At 40.9% G+C, this 20,332-nt stretch overlaps 3 protein-coding genes across 3 annotated transcripts in view; all 3 read right to left on the bottom strand.

The window, feature by feature from the left end:
* Positions 1 to 1,028: 1,028 nt before the first annotated feature.
* On the bottom strand, positions 1,029 to 4,424 carry LOC308075724 (uncharacterized protein; the record flags this gene model as incomplete). Its single annotated transcript, XM_080415670.1, has 5 exons — positions 4,362 to 4,424; positions 3,664 to 3,748; positions 2,054 to 2,650; positions 1,892 to 1,962; positions 1,029 to 1,229 (listed from the first exon to the last, which is right to left on the bottom strand). The coding sequence occupies exons 2-5, from the start codon at positions 3,746 to 3,748 to the stop codon at positions 1,029 to 1,031; spliced, it is 954 nt and encodes a 317-aa protein (XP_080271796.1). The 5' UTR covers positions 4,362 to 4,424.
* A 4,157-nt stretch (positions 4,425 to 8,581) lies between these two features.
* LOC308075725 (E3 ubiquitin-protein ligase TRIM39-like) lies at positions 8,582 to 18,072 on the bottom strand (the record flags this gene model as incomplete). The annotated part of the gene is made up of 3 exons (XM_080415671.1): positions 8,582 to 10,230; positions 12,677 to 12,734; positions 17,989 to 18,072. The coding sequence occupies 3 exons, from the start codon at positions 18,070 to 18,072 to the stop codon at positions 8,582 to 8,584; spliced, it is 1,791 nt and encodes a 596-aa protein (XP_080271797.1).
* A 735-nt stretch (positions 18,073 to 18,807) lies between these two features.
* Positions 18,808 to 20,332, bottom strand: part of LOC308076506 (exosome complex component RRP40-like) — a 6,963-nt gene continuing 5,438 nt past the window's right edge. Inside the window, exon 4 of the mRNA XM_080416835.1 lies at positions 18,808 to 19,337. Coding sequence (XP_080272961.1) covers positions 19,130 to 19,337 — 208 coding nt within the window. The 3' untranslated portion in view covers positions 18,808 to 19,129. The remainder of the gene's footprint in view (positions 19,338 to 20,332) is intronic.

Consider the following 20,332-nt stretch of genomic DNA (forward strand, 5'->3'; position numbering starts at 1 on the left):
CAGATCTACAAGCTCGAAACACGCCGCTTCACGCCACGTTTCGAGCTTGTAGATCTGCTACTTTTGCCATTTTAGAATTTGAATCCTGAAAACTAACAGTTTTGAACATTTTCCAAAACATTTGATTAATTCCAAACCTTTTTGTTTTGTTGGTGATAGTACCAGTGATAGTATCTGCACTGTGAGTGCTTCACATGCTCAATGCGCACATTAATCCTCTTGGCCAGGATCTTGCCCCTGCAGGATGGAGAAATGAAATTAGCTCACAAAATCCCACAGGCAGAAAAATAGAGAACTTTGTAAATTCTTTGATCTCCAGGTAGATGGCAGTTCAACTGCATCGATGTGGGATGTTATTGATTATGGTCAATTATTTTTGTAGTAATTTTTTTTTAATGGAATGGCATTTCCTGAAAATAAATGTGCTGAAAATATAGAGCTTGGTTTAACGTTTTGTGGGAATCTAAAATACACTAATACAGAGTAAACTAGTTACACAATAACATTTGTGATTTTCTTTCTTATTTATGCAAGTCTGTTTTGAAATTGATCATATAATTTAATCAAACTGAATCCTAGTGAAATTGATTGACTTCATAATGCATTGAATCATTTCCTACATTATCAATCCATCAAGATCATCAACTCAATTACACAAGTGGTTTTAACTCAGGATTCTAAGTCTTATGCTTATTATTGCAGTTTTGTAAGTATTGTCTCTCTAAGTGTATCCTCATTGCAACCCCAGTTCCAACATCAGTTAGGCTGGAGTACTTAAGGACAGGTGCTCTGCCCCACAAGAATGACCACTGGAGGACATAGACAGCCCTGGCGGAAAGTGAAGATGGGGGTTCTAATCCAAATGTCAGCTCCAATGCAAGCACCAATTCACAACACAGAAATCTTTACTGTCTCTTTACTTCTCTCAAGTACAACATTACTTGAGCTGTGAGAAGTAATGTGAATTGCAGGACACATTGATCATCAACACTTCGAATGCACCTTGCGGCCTCGGGTCCATCCCGGGGCTACGCCTGTCTGAGGGTCGCCCCACAATCAATCGGAGGCCCCTCGCGGGTCTCTGCGGCTGGGGCGTTGCAGGCCTTCCGAGGCCTTTGTCCCCTGAAGTGTGGGCTGCCTGTGGACCTCGTGTCTCTAAGCAGCCTGCGTGCGTGCGCCCGGCGGACTCCGGCCGACCCACGCAACGGAGCGTGCGGACGGGGGGTTCCCTTCATCGGGAGCCACACCAGCAACCTGTTGCTTTACGACCTCAGATCAGACGAGACGATCCGATGAATTTAAGTATATTACTAAGCGGGGGGAAAAATTAAGAAAAAAAAAAGAATTACTAAAACACAGGCTAAGACAAATCCTAAGTGTCAGATATACAACTACACACTAAGGCAGCAAAATATAAAATAGATGTAATGTACAAAGGCTGAGGTCGTTTTTGAGTGTATAACGTTAACTGACACACCTAGAGTATATATGAACTATGATTATTGGAGATCTCAACTATTCCGTTTTAAAACTGGCTACATGTAAACATCAAAAACATAATATTGATGAATAGTGTTTCGTCTTTATTTTTTTGTGAGAATAATAATCACTGACTTTCTGGAAAGACATGACATAATAATACTGATGACCATGATATGAAGATAAAACACATGTGCATGTAAACATCACTGTAGACTTCTGTCGCCCCGATTTTTTTCCTTTACGGAATAAAGCAGGAATTGTGGGATGAGAGAAGGGGAGTGAAATTGGTGAAACAAAACATGATTGATTGAGGTTTCATTGGAGCGCTGAAAAAGCAGAGTCCAGCTCAACGTTTTTTTTTTGTTTGTAGTGTGTGTCGGGCATCATTTTGTAGCTTCATGTCACTTACATTGTCCCTGATCTTGGACATGGTCCTGGTCTCATCTACAAAGCATCTCTGAGGACGGTCATTGCTGCTGACTGGGTGTGTAGAGTCACTGATCGTTGAGGGGAAGGAGGTGTAGAAAATCGAAAAAAAAAAAAAAAGCGCTGAGCTGCTCCAGCTCAGCGCCTCTCCTCCCCAGTTCGGTGACTTCCTGCTGCACACGCCTAGTCAGTTGTTCAGTACGACTCACTTCACTTTCCCGCTGCTCTCTGATCAGCTCCCTCACCTCAGAAAAGAGGGTGTCACTGTCCTCCACTGCTTTGCCAGCACAGTGGTTGATGCACTCCACCTCCTTTTGAAGCACCTTCAGGTCTTTCTCCCTCTCCTGGATTCTCTGCTGGATGTTCTGCTGACTCGTATCGAGCTCTTTCTGTCTCTCAATATGTTCTGCTGCAACTGAGATCATATCGTGACCTTCGTGTTCTTCCACGGAGCACAGAGAACAGATAAACTGCTTATCTGTACGACATAAAAATGTACGACATAAAAACTCAGTCAACTTGTTGTGACGAGAGCAGATGTACTCCTGGTGAAGCTTGCTGGAGGCTTCGATCAGCTTGTGTTTCATTAAGCAAGGAAATTGATTGTGCTCCTCGATGTGAGTGTCACAGTATGAGGCCAGACACTGAAGACAGGTTTTCACAGCTTTCCTCCTCCAAGTGCAGAGATCACAGGCCAAATCTCCATCTCCAGGTCCAGCGCCAGGAGGAACAGCTTTGAATTCTGTTGATAGATTGATACATATGTATTTATCAATCTGATAAACATGCATTTCATTTGTATGTGCCTGTATATACCCTCATATTTGGTAGTCTATAGGGCATACCATCAAGGGTCATGATGAATCATTATCATCATAAAGTATTTGATTCTGTGAAAAACAAAGGGTATTTATTAAATGTAGTATATCATATCATTAAATATTCAAACTCGTTTTTTCACAGAATAAAATGTTTTATGGCCATGATTCACCAGGAGCCTGGATGGCTTGATTCTACGCTTAAAATAATTTATATCAATTGAGCACATGTAACCACATGTTTATCCTCCTTTCTCAACATACTGTAATACCCTACATTATTTACTATGGTTAAATGAGGTTTGTTTGGAGTACCATACTTTTTATCATGTATAAAGTATTTATCATTCCCAGGGCATAAGAAAAGAAAACCATACATTGACAAAGGGCTTAGATCTTATAATGTATAATAAAGGACAACTGAACAAGACTTCAAGAGACATTTTTTTGTAAGCTCAAACAAGAGTACAAAAATACTCGCTGTGGTTGTTTCTGAAACTGAGGAGGGCCATGTGTTTCATAATGCTTAGGTTGTTTTTTATTTGTATTTATGTTGATAGCAATGTCACATGACATATGAAATATGACATATTTTATACTGTTCTGTTGGTGAGCATGAATTTGACTGCCTTCTTACAAAAGTATTGGCATCAAAATATACTAAAGTACCAAAAGGGGAACATATGTATGACCCCGAGTAGAAGCAATAGTAGCCTACTGAAAATTAGAAATACAACATTTTACTTAAGTACAGTACTTGAGTAAATGTACTTAGTTACTTTCCACCACTGCCAAAACGTTGCAGATCTACAAGCTCACAACACATCACATCATGATGCACCACATGTTGTGAGCTTGTAGATCGGCTATTTTCAGTGTGCACCGCCGTCATGCGACGACGTATAAATCTGGTTAGTAGTGTTCACTCACTGCTCACCTGGGTAGAGGAATTGGGCTCTTTCCCGTGTTTTGGCTCTTTTCCGTTGTTGGGTTCTTTTCCTTGTTTTCTCTGATGGTGCCATCTTAACAAAGTGAAATAAAACAAACAATCAATTAAACTCATAATAAAACATGACATACAACTCATTGACGAGAACATAAACGTGTGAAATAAAACAAACCTTTGGATCAGCGACCACGCTGCCAACAAACAATTCGTGCTCTCACGGCGAGTGTCAGCTAAGTAGCACGGTAGCAGAGGCTAGGCTAAAGTGAGCACCGCTAGCTATGGTTTCCTCTAGCCGCCAGAGCCTCTCCTTCCAAAAAGTCCATGATCATAACACCAGAGGCAGCTCCACAAATCATGTTCAACCCAGATTTGGCTCAACTAAGGGAATTAACTCGTTCTCATGCTATTCATCAAAAATGTGGAATGCCCTACCAAAAGGAGTGTAAAACCCTACTCACTTTCAAAACTGCCCTAAAGATACACCTTCAGGAGGCTGCAATTCGAAAATGGCCCCTGTCTAAGTCTTAACCTACCCCCCCCATATATATGTATATATATATACATATACACACACACACACTTGTTGCACGCTCTGACATGCTGTGACGAGAAAGAGACAACTCATACAAACGTTCGGCTGTACACATTAACGCCTTGAGTTAAAGAGTTGAGTTGGAGTTTCTTACCGTTCGTTTGTTTTCTCCGCCCGTTGACAGAAAAAAGTACCAAAATACGTGTTTCTCCGTCGCGATACATTGTTTGTTTGGAGCGAGGCAACTCGGTTAAGAAGCCGCTATGACCGGAAGGGGCGTGGCCTCCCAGCCCCCCCCGGCCCCGCCCCCCCCGGCCCCTTGCCTTCAACAACACGCAAAAGGCCCGTTGACTACCTTCTTTTCTAATTACCTTGGGTTTAGTCAGGAAGTGAGGAAGTGGAGTTACCGCGAGATTAGCTCTTGGTCCAGAGGGCCGTTGGTGAGTTCTCTCTAAACGGTCTGCTCGTCTCCGTCTTTAGTCAAAATAAACAAAACTTTTTTTCTACTTACTGAAATAAAGATTGTTTTGTGTTGTTTGAAGTCTGTTCTCCAGGGTGGAAAGCCTCTTAGCACCCCACCTTCTCTGTTTAATACACTTTATGGGCAGATAATAAAATATGTCCGCCAGACGGGAATTATTTGATTTGCTCCACTGCGCCCTCTACAGATCTGCTCAATGGTAATTTATATTGACTAAATCTGTAGGGGGCGCAGAGGAGCAAATACAATAATTTACGTCTGGGCGGACAATATTAAATTATCTGCCCATAAAGTGTATTATAGAGAGGAGGTGGGGTCCTGAAAGGCTTCCCATCCTGGAGAATAGACTTTCAACAACACAAAACAACCTTTGTTTCGCTGAGTAGTGACGTAGTTTTGTTTATTTCTTACTAAAGACGGAGGAGAAGCTCGCAGCACGGCAGTGTAAATGCTGGCTCTGTGAGCAGAGAGCAGTTACAGAGAAGTCATTTAACGGCTCTCTGGACCGGCGGGGATACCGCGATATCTGATCCAGAGCCCGCATTGTTTTGCATTGATAGAACCTGTAGAGGCTGACCTGGGGTCAGTGTAGTGTGTTGTAGAGAGGTGGGGGGGGGGGGGAGCACTTCTCAAGTGGCCCTGATGACTAATAGCATCACATTCAAGCCACCATGCATGAATACAACACGCATTGGTTCTCAAAGTGGGGCCCGGGGACCCCCAGGCAGGGGTACTTGAGGGGATACCAGGGGGTCCCCAGCTAAAAGATTTATAGGAACCAAATGGACCCTTATGGGTCTGTAACTCTGAGAGTGTACAAATGGAACCAAATGGAGTAGGGTCCATTTGGTTCCATTTGTACACTCTCAGAGTTAAATTAACATTGATTTTACAATATGAATTCTCCCAGAGATATAAATGCCATTAAATGGGGTCCGTAGCCTAATAATGCATGTCAAACTGGGGGTCCTTGAAATGAAAATGGTTGAGAATCACTGCTAGAGCCAGAAAAATCTCCTGTTATCGGGGTCCCTTGCATATCTTTTCAAATGGGGGTCCGCGGGCTAATAAGTGTCCATTTGGGGGTCCTTGACATGAAAAGTTTGATAACCACTGGGCTAGACCAGTGAGGCGTGGGTCATGGGTTCAAATCCGGGTCAGGGCGCTGCATATACAATATTGTGCAATTTGGTCATTTTGTCTGATGATGATGATGCCAGTTTAGAACTTTTAGAATATCAAGGGGTCTTCAACAGGGGGTCCGGGACCCCTAGAGGGTCCTCAGAGTTACTACAGGGGGGGCCGCCAAATCTTTGTGTTCTAGGAACTTTTTTTTTTTTTTACATTAACCACTTGAACCCTAGCATCCCTATTCTGAGGAGGACTTAAGCCAAACATAGTAGATCTACAAGCTCACAACGCCGGCAAAGAGGTTTGGTGTAGAGGGGGAAAAAGAGCAGACCAAGTACAGAGCCAAAGGTCAAGTTTACTGTTTAAGTGGTTAAATGTCTGAAAATACACATTTAACATGAATCCAACAGTGTCTGTCAAACAAGTCTATGAAGCTATCTACAGTATGAAATCTATGAAACACAACTGTATTCAGTATGTATAGTGTAGAGGGGGGGGGGGGGGTCCCTGCTTCATCTCTCTCTCTCAGCTAAGGGGTCCTTGGCCTGAAAAACATTGAAGACCCCAGTTTTAGATCATTTGGCAAAAACAATTTGCAACTGTAAATATACTAATATTTAAACAGTAACTAGCTATATTTCAATTCAATTCAAAGGGCTTTAACCGGATCATTGTTGCCCATCATGATATGTTAAGCTTCTTGTCCTGCATTTAGCTGACTGTCCATCAGACTGTAGTCCAATGTTGTTCCATTTGAACCATGCAGAGCAGGGATTGCACCCGTGGCTCCCACTCGCCAGTCCGACGTGTTACCAGTCATGCCAATAGAGCTGAGCCCGATTGTTGCAGGCTGCTTCTGTCTAATTTGACTCTGGGGGCTACACAGGGTTTCATGCATTACCGTTATGCAGCGCACGGACTAGTGTGCCCTCTAGTGACACTTTACTCACACTGCAGCATTGCTTCACTAACTAACTAACTAATCTAACTACCATGATATTCTAAACCAGTGGTTCTCTAACTGCTTTGTCTCGGGTCACCAGTGGTGGAAAGTAACTAAGTACTGTACTTAAGTAACATTTTGAGGTATTTGTACTTTACTTGAGTATTTCCAATTTTCTGTACTTTTACTTCTACTCCACTACAGAGGCAAATATTGTACTTTTACTCCACTACAATTATTTGAAAACTTTAGTTACTAGTTACTTTGCAGATATACATTATTTCATTATAAAACATACATTAACCACTTTAGCCCTATTCTATACGTAGGCTATTTGAAAATAGCCGATCTACCAGCTCACAACGCATCGCATCGCGACGCGTTGTGAACTTGTAGATCTGCTATTTTCAAATATTTTAGTACTTTTACTTTGGTACTTTAAGTACATTTTGATGCCAATACTTTGGTACTTTTACTCAAGTGAATTTTGATTCTGGACTTTTACTTACAGAGTATTTCTATATTGCAGTATTGGTACTTTTACTTAAGTAAAGAATTTGAGTACTTTTTCCACCACTGCAGGTCACCCCTTGTAAATAACTTTTTCATCCATGATGACAGTGTTACGTTACAGGCACCTAAAGGCCGGTCCACACACCAATGCAACAACTTGCAACAATTATCTCCCATTATCTCTCTGGTAACAAAAACGCAGAAAAAGTGATCAAAAATGTGAACCAAACAACACGCTATTTGTGGAGGATTGATCGTCTAGTCAGTAAGAACACTCTGAAGATTCTTGCAGGGGCCCTCATTCAAGGTCATTATGATTATGCATGCACTTCATGGTATCACAACACCTCCAAGGCCTTAAAAACAAGGCTCCAAACATCCCAAAACAAACTTGTATCTCAATCACAAAACCCATCTAACCCCTGCTCATTTTGCTAGGATTGGATGGCTTAGGGTTGAGGACAGAGTACAGCAACTTGCTATGGGCTTGGTCTTCAAGATACACCACAACATTGGGATCCCCCTGTATTTGTCAAAATACTTCCAAAATGTTAATGAAGTCCATGATCATAACACCAGAGGCAGCTCCACAAATCATGTTCAACACAGATTTGGCTTTTAAAGTATTTTTTGGCAGATTTAAAGTACCAAAAGTAAAAGTACAAAAATGTTTGAAAATAGCAGATCTACAAAGTAACTAGTAACTTAAAGTTTCCAAATAACTGTAGTGGAGTAAAAGTACAATATTTGCCTCTTGAGATGTAGTGGAGTAGAAGTAAAAGCACTGAAAATTGGAAATACTCCAGTAAAGTAAAAGTACCTCAAAATTGTACTTAAGTACAGCACTTGAGTAAATGTACTTAGTTACTTTACACCACTGGTCAAGAGAGTGGATATATATCTATTTTATGAAATCCATCATGTAGTTCAGCATCGTTGTGCATTTCTCACAATAACCAGCAGAGGGCAGCCAAAGCCCATCTATGCTCATGAGTCTCCTCATTGCACAGGGCAGATAGAATCTGAAATATACAAAGAAACATAATTCTATGTACAAAATCGTATTTATTTGAGATAATCATTTTTTTTTGCATAATCGTCATTTAATCGTTTCCAATTCGAATTTCACACATTTTCAAATATAAAAAAAATAACAGAAACAGCAGATCTACAAGCTTACAACGCGTCACTTTGTGAGAGGGAAATTCATGGCCAGTAACAGATAATAAAAAAAGTGCATGAACCATTGGAATATCTATTGTAGATGATTGTAGATAAAGCAACTTTTTTCAACAAGACAAAGCCACTAACTTCCACCAACAGTCCTGATGATTAGAGGAGCAGGATTTGCACCATCAGTATCACTGTTGGACCAGAACATTGGGTAGAGTGTCTGCTCAAATTTGCAGCCTGTAAAACAGTGGAGAAGAGCCTTGTTATCAACATCATAAAAAGAAACCTGGCCTCCTTTGTAATCCACAAACACGCCAATCGTCTTTGGCTTCATGCTCAGGGAGAGAGTGGTTGTTGCTGATGTAATATATATTTTTCTTGTGTAGACTGAGTAGTTTCCTTCCTTTTCCAGCTGCAGCACCCAGTATACCTGATGTGACCGCCTGTAACATTTGAAGTCCTCCTCAATCACTCCTAACTTCCACTCTGTGTTTCCTCTAACCTCAACCTCATAATAGATCTTAGATGAGTTGAAGCCCTTTTTGCTCAAGACACAGCGTTCCCCAAATGGGTTATCGGTCCAGGATGTTACCCTTCTGGCCCATACTCCTTTTCCAGTCTGGGAGAGGATGAGACCAGACTTTGCTGTAGCAGGGTCAAGGGTCACATCTAGTGCAAAGCGTTGTTTGGCACTCTTCAGCTTGGCTTTAGGAATCACCTCCATTTTGTCATGTAGCATCTCTTCCAGCTGAGCGACAGCTGTCCACACGGTCTTCAGACTCTGAAAACTTTGGGTGTTGACCTTATTCAAATCAAGGACTTGTGGAATACTGGAAATTGACAGGAATGTCTGAAGGAGGTGGTGGTGGTCCTCAGTGTGTGAAGACAGCTCCAGCTCGGTACTTTTCCTCTGAAGCACAGTGATGTCCCGCTCCAGCTGTTTGATGAAGCTTCGAGCTTGCTCCTCAGCTGTTCTCCGCCTCTCCTCTATCTCCTCAATGAGCATAACCTGGTTGCTTTGAACAGCTGCCACTAGAGCACTGAACACCTTGATGGCGTCTCCTTTGTCTTTTGCCGCTTCTACATTGTTCTTATCTAAGAACTGTTTGAGTTGATAAACTCTGCTCTGTCGATGCTTTATCATCTGCTGTGCATCAGACCTGATTTTATCAAGTTTAGCTTGCTTTGTTTTGTACTCTTCCTCTAGTAGGACGGTGTCATGAGCCTTATGTTCCGTCTTCAGACACGTGACACAAATGCATTCCTGGTCGTTTCTGCAAAAGATCTCCAGCAGCTTGCCGTGGTTCTTACACATCCTCGCCTCCAGGTTCACCACAGGGTCAATCAGTTTGTGCTTCTTGCAGGTTGCAACTCTGCGATGAGGCTCCAGGTGGGGTTCACAGAACGAGGCTAGACAGACCAGGCAGGACTTCAGGGCCTCGCACTTAGCAGCATCAGGACAGATGTCACAGGGAACCTGCCCTGGACTGACTTTGCGTTTCTGGGATCTCCCACTGACGGAAGGTCTTCTCTCCGGTGATCTCTTGTACAGGGCAGCCATATCAGAGATCATAGTATTGACCCGGAGATCTGGTCTCGAACCATAAAGGTTTTTACACAAGGGACAGTGACAGGTGACATTGCTGTCCCAGCATTTAGTGATACAGACTTTGCAGAAGTTGTGTCCACATGGAATAGTTACAGGCTCAGTAAAAACATCCAAACAGATTGAACAGAGGACGTGTTCTTCAGACATCATGACACCACTGACCGAGGCCATAGCTGCAGGAGAGGAGAGGTGGACAGTTAGGGAGGTGTAAGGAGACATGTAAGGAGACAGTCACTTTATATTATGCCACAGCTGCAAGCAACTCTTACATCCTATTTTTTATATCTGGAATCTAGAGTTGCAATATCAACCCTTGACAGCTCATACATCCAAACAGAAAAGTCCTAACTGATTATCGAAAACGAGCGCTTCCAAACTCCAACACTTAGAAAAATAATCACCTGCACAGAATTTATTGACAGAAAGTAGCTCATATATGGTGGATTTGTATGAAAAAAAACTTGGCAGATACAAAGAGTATCTTTGGAAATACTTATCCAAGCTTTCCATACAGCTGCAATGTTGGGGAGTTCAACGTCATTTAATACAATCAGATCGGACTTTTCGGTTTGGATGTATGAGCTGTCAAGGGTTGGTATTGCAACTCTAGATTCCAGATAGTAAAAATAATATCTAAAGAGTTGCTTGTGGCCACATGTTCTAGCCTGGCATTGCCAGATTCATCACGTGGGATCACAAATATTCACATGTTCAGTCTGGCAATGCCAGGCTATGTGTCTCTTACTCCATATTCTCTTTTGATATCTTTGCATAGATCAAATTATGATTAGTTGCAACATTTTGAAGGTTTTTCATAAAAGGGAAAAGTGTTAGTGTGAGTGCATGGCCACAGGAACAGACATAGTTACACATTTGCCATCCAATGGCATTGCTAGAATAAATCCTAAACCTAATCCATTGATTATGTGGTCAGAAAAAGGGGGATCTGATATTAATTTTCAAATAGCTAAAAGTGAGGGCCCTACAGTGTTAAGAAATTACTTTACCTCTGAGCTACTTGTAATTTGTCCCCCCCATGTCTAAATAAACCATGATCAAGTTTCCATAGCTGATTGAAGACTAAATGTAAAATGTCAACAAAATACATGTTATTTTCAATAAGTCACATCATTCTATGAATCATCTAGACATTTACAGTATAATGTTAGTATAGCTAGCCAGCATAAAGTTAAGTTTGTGGATACAATTACATTGACTGAACTCACCAGCAGTGGATGGTATCTCTGCTATGTCTTGTTTATGTATTAAACTCGTCGTTATGATGTTTCAACAGAGCTAGTAGGTATATCTGCTGACTTACTTTAGTTTCTTTTGAACTGCATTGGGCCACCTCTTCCTTCCTTCACAGGTGTTACCAATTATACTAATTAACAGTGGTGTAAAGTATCTAAGTACATGTACTCAAGTACTGTACTCAAGTACAATTTTGAGGTATTTGCACTTTACTGGAGTATTTCTTATTTCCAATACTTTTACTTCTACTCTACATCTCAGAAGCAAATGTACTTTTACTCCACTACAATTATTTGAAAACTTTAGATACTAGTTACTTTGTAGATTTGGATTATTATTACATATCATACATTAACCACTTCAGCCCTATACATTTCAGCCATTTAAAAATAGCCGCTCTACAAGCTCACAATGTGTCGCATCGCGACACATTGTGAGCTTGTAGATCTGCTATTTTCAAAATTGTATACATTTTATACATTTGAAAACTTGTGAAATGGGACATTCTGCATAAAAAGTTCTTTCTACTTTTGATACTTTAAGTACATTTTGATACCAATACCTTTGTACTTTTACTCAAGTAAATTTAGAATTCCAGACTTTTACTTGTAACAGAGTGTTTCTACATTGCAGTATTGATACTTTTACTTAAAGGTAGTGTAAGTGATTTGCAAAGTTTCAAATAATTGCAAAATGGGTCTATGTTCTGATAGTGCTCGTTACTATAGAGTGTCCTGTCCATATAAAGAGTCTCCATGTCTCTCCAGCTCTTTATAAAACAGAAAATGTATTTTGTAGTTTTTTTTTTTTTTTTTGTAGTTTCATTTCCAATTTTATCCAACCAGGACAGAGAACTCAATCAGGATACAGATTAAACAAGTGAAATTGGAAGTGATGACACTAAGAAATGAGCATGCAAAATTGGAACTGAAAACTATACAAATTAAGCTTAAAAATGGGTACTTTCTCCTGATTGGCTGAGATTTTGACACCTACCGAAAAATGTATTTTCTGTTTATTAAAGAGCTGGAGAGACGGGGAGACTCCTGTTACTGAACAAACACTCTATAGCAATGATTACTATCAGAATATAGTATTTTAACCTTTAAAAAAAATACTTTTTGTTTTAACCAAAAAATATCACTTACCCTACCTTTAAGTAAAAAATGTGAGTACTGTTTCCACCACTGCTAATTAAGGCTCGGTTCCATTTAGTATACACTTAGCAGAGCCTTCCCAGTGTGAGCCAACCCGATAACTCTATGGAGCCAACATGAACATGCACAATATAACTGAAGAACAGCTATGGGCCCATTTTCATTCATGTATGACCTCACAGCAGCTATAATGTATAGATACATTTACCAGTAGTTAGTGTGACCTGCACCAGCTGGTATGTAGGGCTGCTGGAGGGCTTTCCTATCTGTAGGGAAGGTTCCCCAACAGACTACACTACCCACAATTCGAAGGTGTGATTCATTTTTTGGCTTACTAAAAACACAGACATCTAAAAAGAAAAATACAATACACTATACTTAATCCAACAAGTTGCCTTTTTATCTTTTTATTTGAGCTTATCTTCTCCTACTAAGAGTGATTTTTGTTGGGAATATTTCTGTCTTTCCACACCAAAAATGAAGAAAGAAAGAAAGTCCTGTTTTTACTCCTCTTGTGCATATATTTGCAGTTTGGTACTGATGCCTGTTGGCAGGATGAAACATTAGCTTGACTACTATTTGCACACAAAAAATAACAATCCATCTCAATAAATGTAGAAGTTGCTGCCGTGAAGAAGTAACATGTTTACAGTGGTTTCTCTTTGCTCCATTTGTTAATTCAATGCTGTCTGAGGTTGTCTTGGTATTGTTATGACACATGCTGTCCACAGGGGGGCAGAAACGACATAATTAAAGGGGATCATGGTGTAAGGCAGTAGAAGTCATGGGAACATCATAAACAACTTATAATCACATGATAGTTGTAGCCTACTTGTATTACAAAATGACATAATATAAGGCATTATAATGCATATGAAATAATGCATGGTTATCATGCATCAAGCAAGGCTGTTAGTTAGAATCAGAATCATCTTTATTGTCACAACACAGGTTTACAGATGTAAAAAAAAAGTGGGTGAAATTTGTTTTTGTGCAAAATCCATCGTTCTGATTGTTTCCTAAACGAGTTATAGACAAAATCAGACAATGTATTTCACTTTATAAAATAAGATAAGTTCCGCACACTGGCAAAGAATAAACTCACACAAGGATCTTCCTAGAAAATCCTTGTGTGATGGAAATGTTGAATCAAGGAATTAACAGTATAGTGGGCCCATGGACATGTGTGCACTCTCCTTTCAATATATTTCCCTTGCCATGTTCTTAGCCATCATAAACCAATCATTTCATCAGAAAATGTCAAAATACATGAATGTGCTATGATTCTAGCATGACCATGTCATCAGGCTGTTACTGTCAAATCCTGAGTGACAGTTTAACTCAGAGTTCAAATGGAACCAAATGTTTATCACTGGTGCTCTATAATTATTTTATAACACAATGCAGCACAGCCCTGGAGCTCTTGGTTAGTGTTTTAAGTAATTAATTAACTCATATTTAAAGTGACATTGATTGATTGAATACTTTATTTAGAAAGACATGGTAAAAGTACATGGAAGTGCAATTCACAATACAAGGTCCTCTAAACTGGATCGCTCATAAAAGCACTTGGCTTATTTAAAATGAGATCCCTGTGCACTCAAATCATGACATTTAAGAAGACATACAAATATACACTATGCAGAACGTCATACAATCAGCTTACAGGTTACTGGTATGAAAAACAAGAGATATGTACAATAGACAGTTTTAGGAGGAGGGGGGGGGGGGGGGGGGGGTTAGGTTAAGACTTTGACAGGGGCCAGTTTGGAATGTCAGCCTCCTGAAGGTGATTCTTTAGGGCAGTTTTGAAAGTGAGTAGGGTTTTACACTCCTTTACTCCTTTGGGTAGGGCATTCCACATTGTTGTTGTATAGCATGAGAAAGAGTTCATTCCCTTTTTTGTGCCAAATCTGGGTTGAACATGATCAGTGGAGCTGCCTCTGGTGTTATGATCGTGGACTTCATTTACCGTTTTGGAGGTATTTTGACAAATACATCAAATGGATCATCATAAGTTATTCATGAAATCTGAACAATAAGCTAATATTTTCAATGAATTGTAAATGAATAGATAAAATAGTTTTTGGCTACCTGGCACTTTTAGAATTGCATGATTTCATGGCTTTTCCCAGATGTTCAGATAGATCATTTCACTGCTTGTACCTGCCATGAATAGTGACAAATAAGCCTCTTAATTCATACAGCATTCAACAGTTATTTTCACAAGGTTAAAGGGATAGTTCACCCCCAAAACAACTTTTTTTCTGTGCACTAGTCACCCCATTGAGACTTGAATTCATGGATAATTCAGCCAATAATTTGATGACTGGCAGCGGTTCCGGTAGATTCTTCTTTGTGTCTTCTACCGGAACAACAACAAAAAAGATATCCATGAATTCAAGTCTCCATGGGGTGACTAATCGATAGAAAAAAAGTAACTATCCCTTTAATGATAGAATGTACCAGTAGTTTGTGTGACCTGCACCAGCCGGTCTGTAATGATGTGCTGGAGGGCTTTCCTATCTGTAGGGAAGGTTCCCAACAAACTACACCACCCACAATTCAAAGTGTAATTCCTTAATGTTTTGGTTTAATACCTACTTCTATAAATGAAAAAAAAAAACAGACAAACATCTACAAAAAAACTATAAAATACACTATACTTAAACAAATGCGTTTTTATCATACTTCGACCTATAGTGAGTTCATACAGGACTACATCAAGTACTGTAAGCATTTCAAATTGACCAAATTGGAGAAATTATCTTTATTTAGTCAGATACTGTATGCACAGTAAAAAAAGATAGAGATAAAGTATAAAAGATCCAAGAGGATCACAAAGCAGAAAAGGCACAAATCTACTTTCTAAAAGTGTCAATACTGCAATGCACTCTGTTACAAGTAAAAGTCCGGAATTCAAAATTGGTAAAAGTACAAAATGTACTTAAAGTACCAAAAGTAGAAAGTAGGCCTACTCATTAATATAATATTAAACATTGTTGTGTAAAGTGACCAGCAGAGGTCCCCACCGGTTAACAAATGACTGTCTACTGCTTCACAATTAGGCTACTTTAGATTTTAGAGCTGATAGAGTTTAGCTGATCTTGTGAGGTCGTCATAGCAGTAATGTGGGGACCCCCAGTGGTCCTTAGGGGTCGTAATCCTTCGTGATACTTTCAAGATTTTAAAACATCTTGAAAGTATTACGATTTTTTAAACACAACTCTTGACCACTTTCACCACTGGTTGAGAACCACTGGCTTAGAGTCTGTACTACTCAGTGGTGGAAAAAGTACTCAAATTCTTTACTTAAGTAAAAGTACCAATACTTCAATATAAAAATACTCTGTTACAAGTAAAAGTCCAGAATAAAAAAATTACTTGAGTAAAAGTACAAAAGTATTGGCATCAAAATGTACTTAAAGTACAAAAAAGTAAAAGTACTAAATATTTGAAAATAGCCGATCTACAAGCTCACAACGCGTCGCAGCGCGACGCGTTGTGAGCTTGTAGATCTGCTATTTTCAAATAGCCTTTGTATAAAATAGGGCTAAAGTGGTTAATGTATGTTTCATTATATCATAGTTCTATATGGACATATCTGAAAAGTATAAAACACCTTCTAAATCCTGACCTTAGTAAGTTTTCAAGTAAATGTAGTGGAGTAAAAGTACAATATTTGCCTCTGAGATGTAGTGGAGTAGAAGTAAAAGTATTGGAAATTGGAAATACTCAAGTAAAGTACAAATACCTCAAAATTGTACTTAAGTACAGTACTTAAGTAAATGTACTTAGTTACTTTCCACCACTGACAAAGACATGTTCAAAAAGCTAGACTCACTTTTAGTGGAGAAATAACAATGATGAGAACAGAAAAAGGGCTGCTTCTTGGACTCCTAAACATTTTGTCTATCACCTATCCTTAGATTTTAGGATATGCTAATGAACTTTAATCATTCATTTACTTGATCAGAGCATCTCATCTTCTATCTTTAACATGAGGCCTTTAAAGAGGTACCGTGGCTTAGCTGGTGAAAGCCCCTGTTTCGTAAACGGGTACCTCGGAAAGCGGTACCTCGGAAAGCAAGCACTGATTTACATCGTTTTCTACTCACTGCATTCTTATTTGTAGTGAATTTTTGCATGCAAAAATTCAATCGCCTGTCTTAAATAATCACAAGAGGTTTATAAAATAAAAATGCAGTGAGTAGAAAACGATAACAATGTATCTCAGTGCTTGCTTTTAAAGGTACCGCTGGGATTTGAACCCAGGATCTCCTGTTTACTAAACAGGTTCTTTCACCAGCTAAGCCACTGTACCTGCTTAAGAGCCAGTAAATGAATCGTTAAAATTCTAAACTAATACATCTTTCAAGCTATCCCAGCAAGCACAATGACGTCATGATGACGTTATGATGACGCCCGGTCATCACCCCGGTGACGTTCAGGACTAGGCCAGATCACAGCCCATATGGGGATGATCTTTACGTCATTTACAGGACGTCATCACCGGGACATCATATGGACATTTGGACAGCAATTTTGGGTGATGAGAAATGTGTTTCGATGACGTCCTGGAAGTGACGTTTTTGTGGTCAGGATTAATTTTGGTTGAAATCAGGTGATATTCTGGGCCAGATCTGACTTGTCTTGGTTTGGTTTGATCTAGCCCCAATCGAGACGTCACTGATTGGTCCGGGTCCTGACTGTGCTTGCTGGGATATCTTACATATGGAAAGAAACAAGAACAGAGATGTCTTTCCATATTGTTAGACATCAGCGTAATCTATTGGACATGCTCAGCCTGTAGAGGGCAGTGCATCAAACATTTTCTGCACTTTGTAGACTTCAGAATGAGTACTAAACTAATTTGTAATAAAAAAAATAAAACATGTTCTGAATGGAGGTGGCCGCAGTGAAACCGTACTGCTGTGGTCACGTAGCACGGAGACTAAGACTAAGTTTGACGTTAATAAATGCATTAACACATTGAATGCCAATCGCGTAGATCTACGCGAACCTATTTAAAGCCGCAGCGTGCCAGTCGCGTAGATCTACGCGAACCGCCGATTCGCGTTGAAAATTTTCCAGGTGCACTTTCGGAATTTTTTGATCCATTTCCGGTTCCGGTTTGAAGACCGGAAACAGAATTATTTGGGATCCGGTTTTGACGATCACGTCGGCTCCCATTCTAAAAGCGCACACTGAAACTCAATTCTCTTCCTGTAGTTTTTTCTCCTCGCATATCACTGTTTAATGTAATCCGCTCTAACTACAATCATGGAGATCCGTTTGACATGAGGTTTTCACTGGGAGATACAGTGAGATGTCGCGGATGTAAACAGACCGTGAACGGCTCAATCTTAAGGATTTTAACAAGATCTATGGCGACATGAAAAAAACTAAAAAACAACAATAACACGTTGGCACTGGTGAGTACATTATGAGAATAACATCTGGAATGGAATGTGTTAAATATTGCAGCAGGACAAAAGGGGCGGCGTCTGCTTGCATCACCAGGGCGTCTGAGCAGCGCAGGCGGGGTTTGAGCAGCGGGGGCGGGGTTTTCCAAGAGCTGGCGTGGGATCCATAATAACGCATTTAGACCTGAGGCCCCCTGAGGCCCCCTGAGGCCCAGTCTAAAAACACCTTCTAAATCCTGACCTTAGTTTTCTGAAAAACTTCAAATATTTATTCAAAAATTACAACAAATGTTGCTATGTACTGTACATGGCAACAAGAACCCCCAAAAAGGGGTTCCCGTCCTGAAAGGTATAGTTATTTTTATAGGTTATTTTGTATAGGTTTTATGCGTTAACCCCTCCTTTTGACATGACTTAAAGGGTAAGACCACTTTGTTAGAGGTTTGGGTTGTGTAGTTACCTTGCCATTATGTATCTCCAAAGGTGGACAAGAAATCAAAAATAATTGCTCCATTGATTAGAAATTGATCATTCAAAATATGCTCCTCATTGACTTACATTGTACACTGAAACAGCTCTCAAAGTCACTCTTTTAGCACATAAACGAACACAAACAAAGCTGATTCAGAGAATATAAAACATCACCAAACCCAGTACTGTTTGTTTTTTTAATACAAATGTCAACTTCCTGTTGATTTTACTATTTCAAGATCCGAATCCGGATCCGCGGATCCAGTCCGGGTTTTCTTCAAAATAAAAATGGCAAAATCAACAGGAAGCTAACATTTTTATTTAAAAAAGAAACAGTACTGGGTTTGGTGATGTTCTATATTGTCTAAATCAACTTTGTTTCCGTCCATTTACGTGCTAAAAGAGTGACTTTGAGAGCTGTTTCAGCTTACAATGTAAGTCAATGAGGAGCATATTTTGAATGATACATTTCTAATCAATGGAGCAATTATTTTTTATTTATTGTCCACCTTTGGAGTTACATAATGGCAAGGTAACTACACAACCCAAACCTCTAACAAATTGGTCTTGCCCTTTAAGACAAAAGAAAACAAAAAAACTGAAGAATCCTGACTCTCACACACTCACACACACCCCCCCCACACCCACACGTGAAAATGTCTGTGTGAACTTTCTATTCTTATGAGAACAGTCTGTGTTCCCCACAAAAAAAAAAACACAGGAGGTACAGAGTCCATTCGTCACATTCCGCGTAGTAAGCGGCTCTATAGCGCCCCCTCTGCCACCCTCCTGAACAGGGCGCGTCTCTGCTGGGCGGTCATGTTCTCACAGCTGTCCAGCAGGTTGGCCACCACCAGGGTCCTCTGGACGCTGGAGGACTTCACCCACACCCTGCCGTTCAGACCCACCACCAGCTCACAGGGAAAGAGCTTCTCCAGGTCCTTCACGATGTCCCTCTGAGGGGACAGCAGCCTGCAGGGGGGACAGACACACACACACACAGGTCAGTCACTATGTCTCTCTGAGGGGACAGCAGCCTGCAGGGGGGACAGAAACACACACACACACACACACACACACACACACAGGTCAGTCACTATGTCTCTCTGAGGGGACAGCAGCCTGCAGGGGGGACAGAAACACACACACACACACACACAGGTCAGTCACTATGTCCCTCTGAGGGGACAGCAGCCTGCAGGGGGGACAGAAACACACACACACACAGGTCAGTCACTATGTCCCTCTGAGGGGACAGCAGCCTGCAGGGGGGACAGAAAGACACACACACACACACACACACAGGTCAGTCACTATGTCCCTCTGAGGGGACAGCAGCCTGCAGGGGGGACAGAAAGACACACACACACACACACACACACAGGTCAGTCACTATGTCCCTCTGAGGGGACAGCAGCCTGCAGGGGGGACAGAAACACAACACACACAGGTCAGTCACTATGTCCCTCTGAGGGGACAGCAGGCTGCAGGGGGGACAGAAAGACACACACAGGTCAGTCACTATGTCTCTCTGAGGGGACAGCAGCCTGCAGGGGGGACAGAAACACACACACACACACACACACACACACACAGGTCAGTCACTATGTCCCTCTGAGGGGACAGCAGCCTGCAGGGGGGACAGATACACACACACACACACACACACACACAGGTCAGTCACTATGTCTCTCTGAGGGGACAGCAGCCTGCAGGGGGGACAGAAACACACACACACACACAGGTCAGTCACTATGTCTCTCTGGGGGGACAGCAGCCTGGCAGGGGGGACAGAAACACACACACACACACACACACACACACACACACACAAGTCACTATGTCCCTCTGAGGGGACAGCAGCCTGAAGGGGGTACAGAAAGACACACACAGGTCAGTCACTATGTCTCTCTGGGGGGACAGCAGCCTGGCAGGGGGGACAGAAACACACACACACACACACACAC

The sequence above is a fragment of the Gymnoscopelus braueri genome (genome assembly GCF_963280865.1).
Source record: "Gymnoscopelus braueri genome assembly, chromosome: 20".
In the NCBI taxonomy this organism is placed as follows: domain Eukaryota; kingdom Metazoa; phylum Chordata; class Actinopteri; order Myctophiformes; family Myctophidae; genus Gymnoscopelus; species Gymnoscopelus braueri.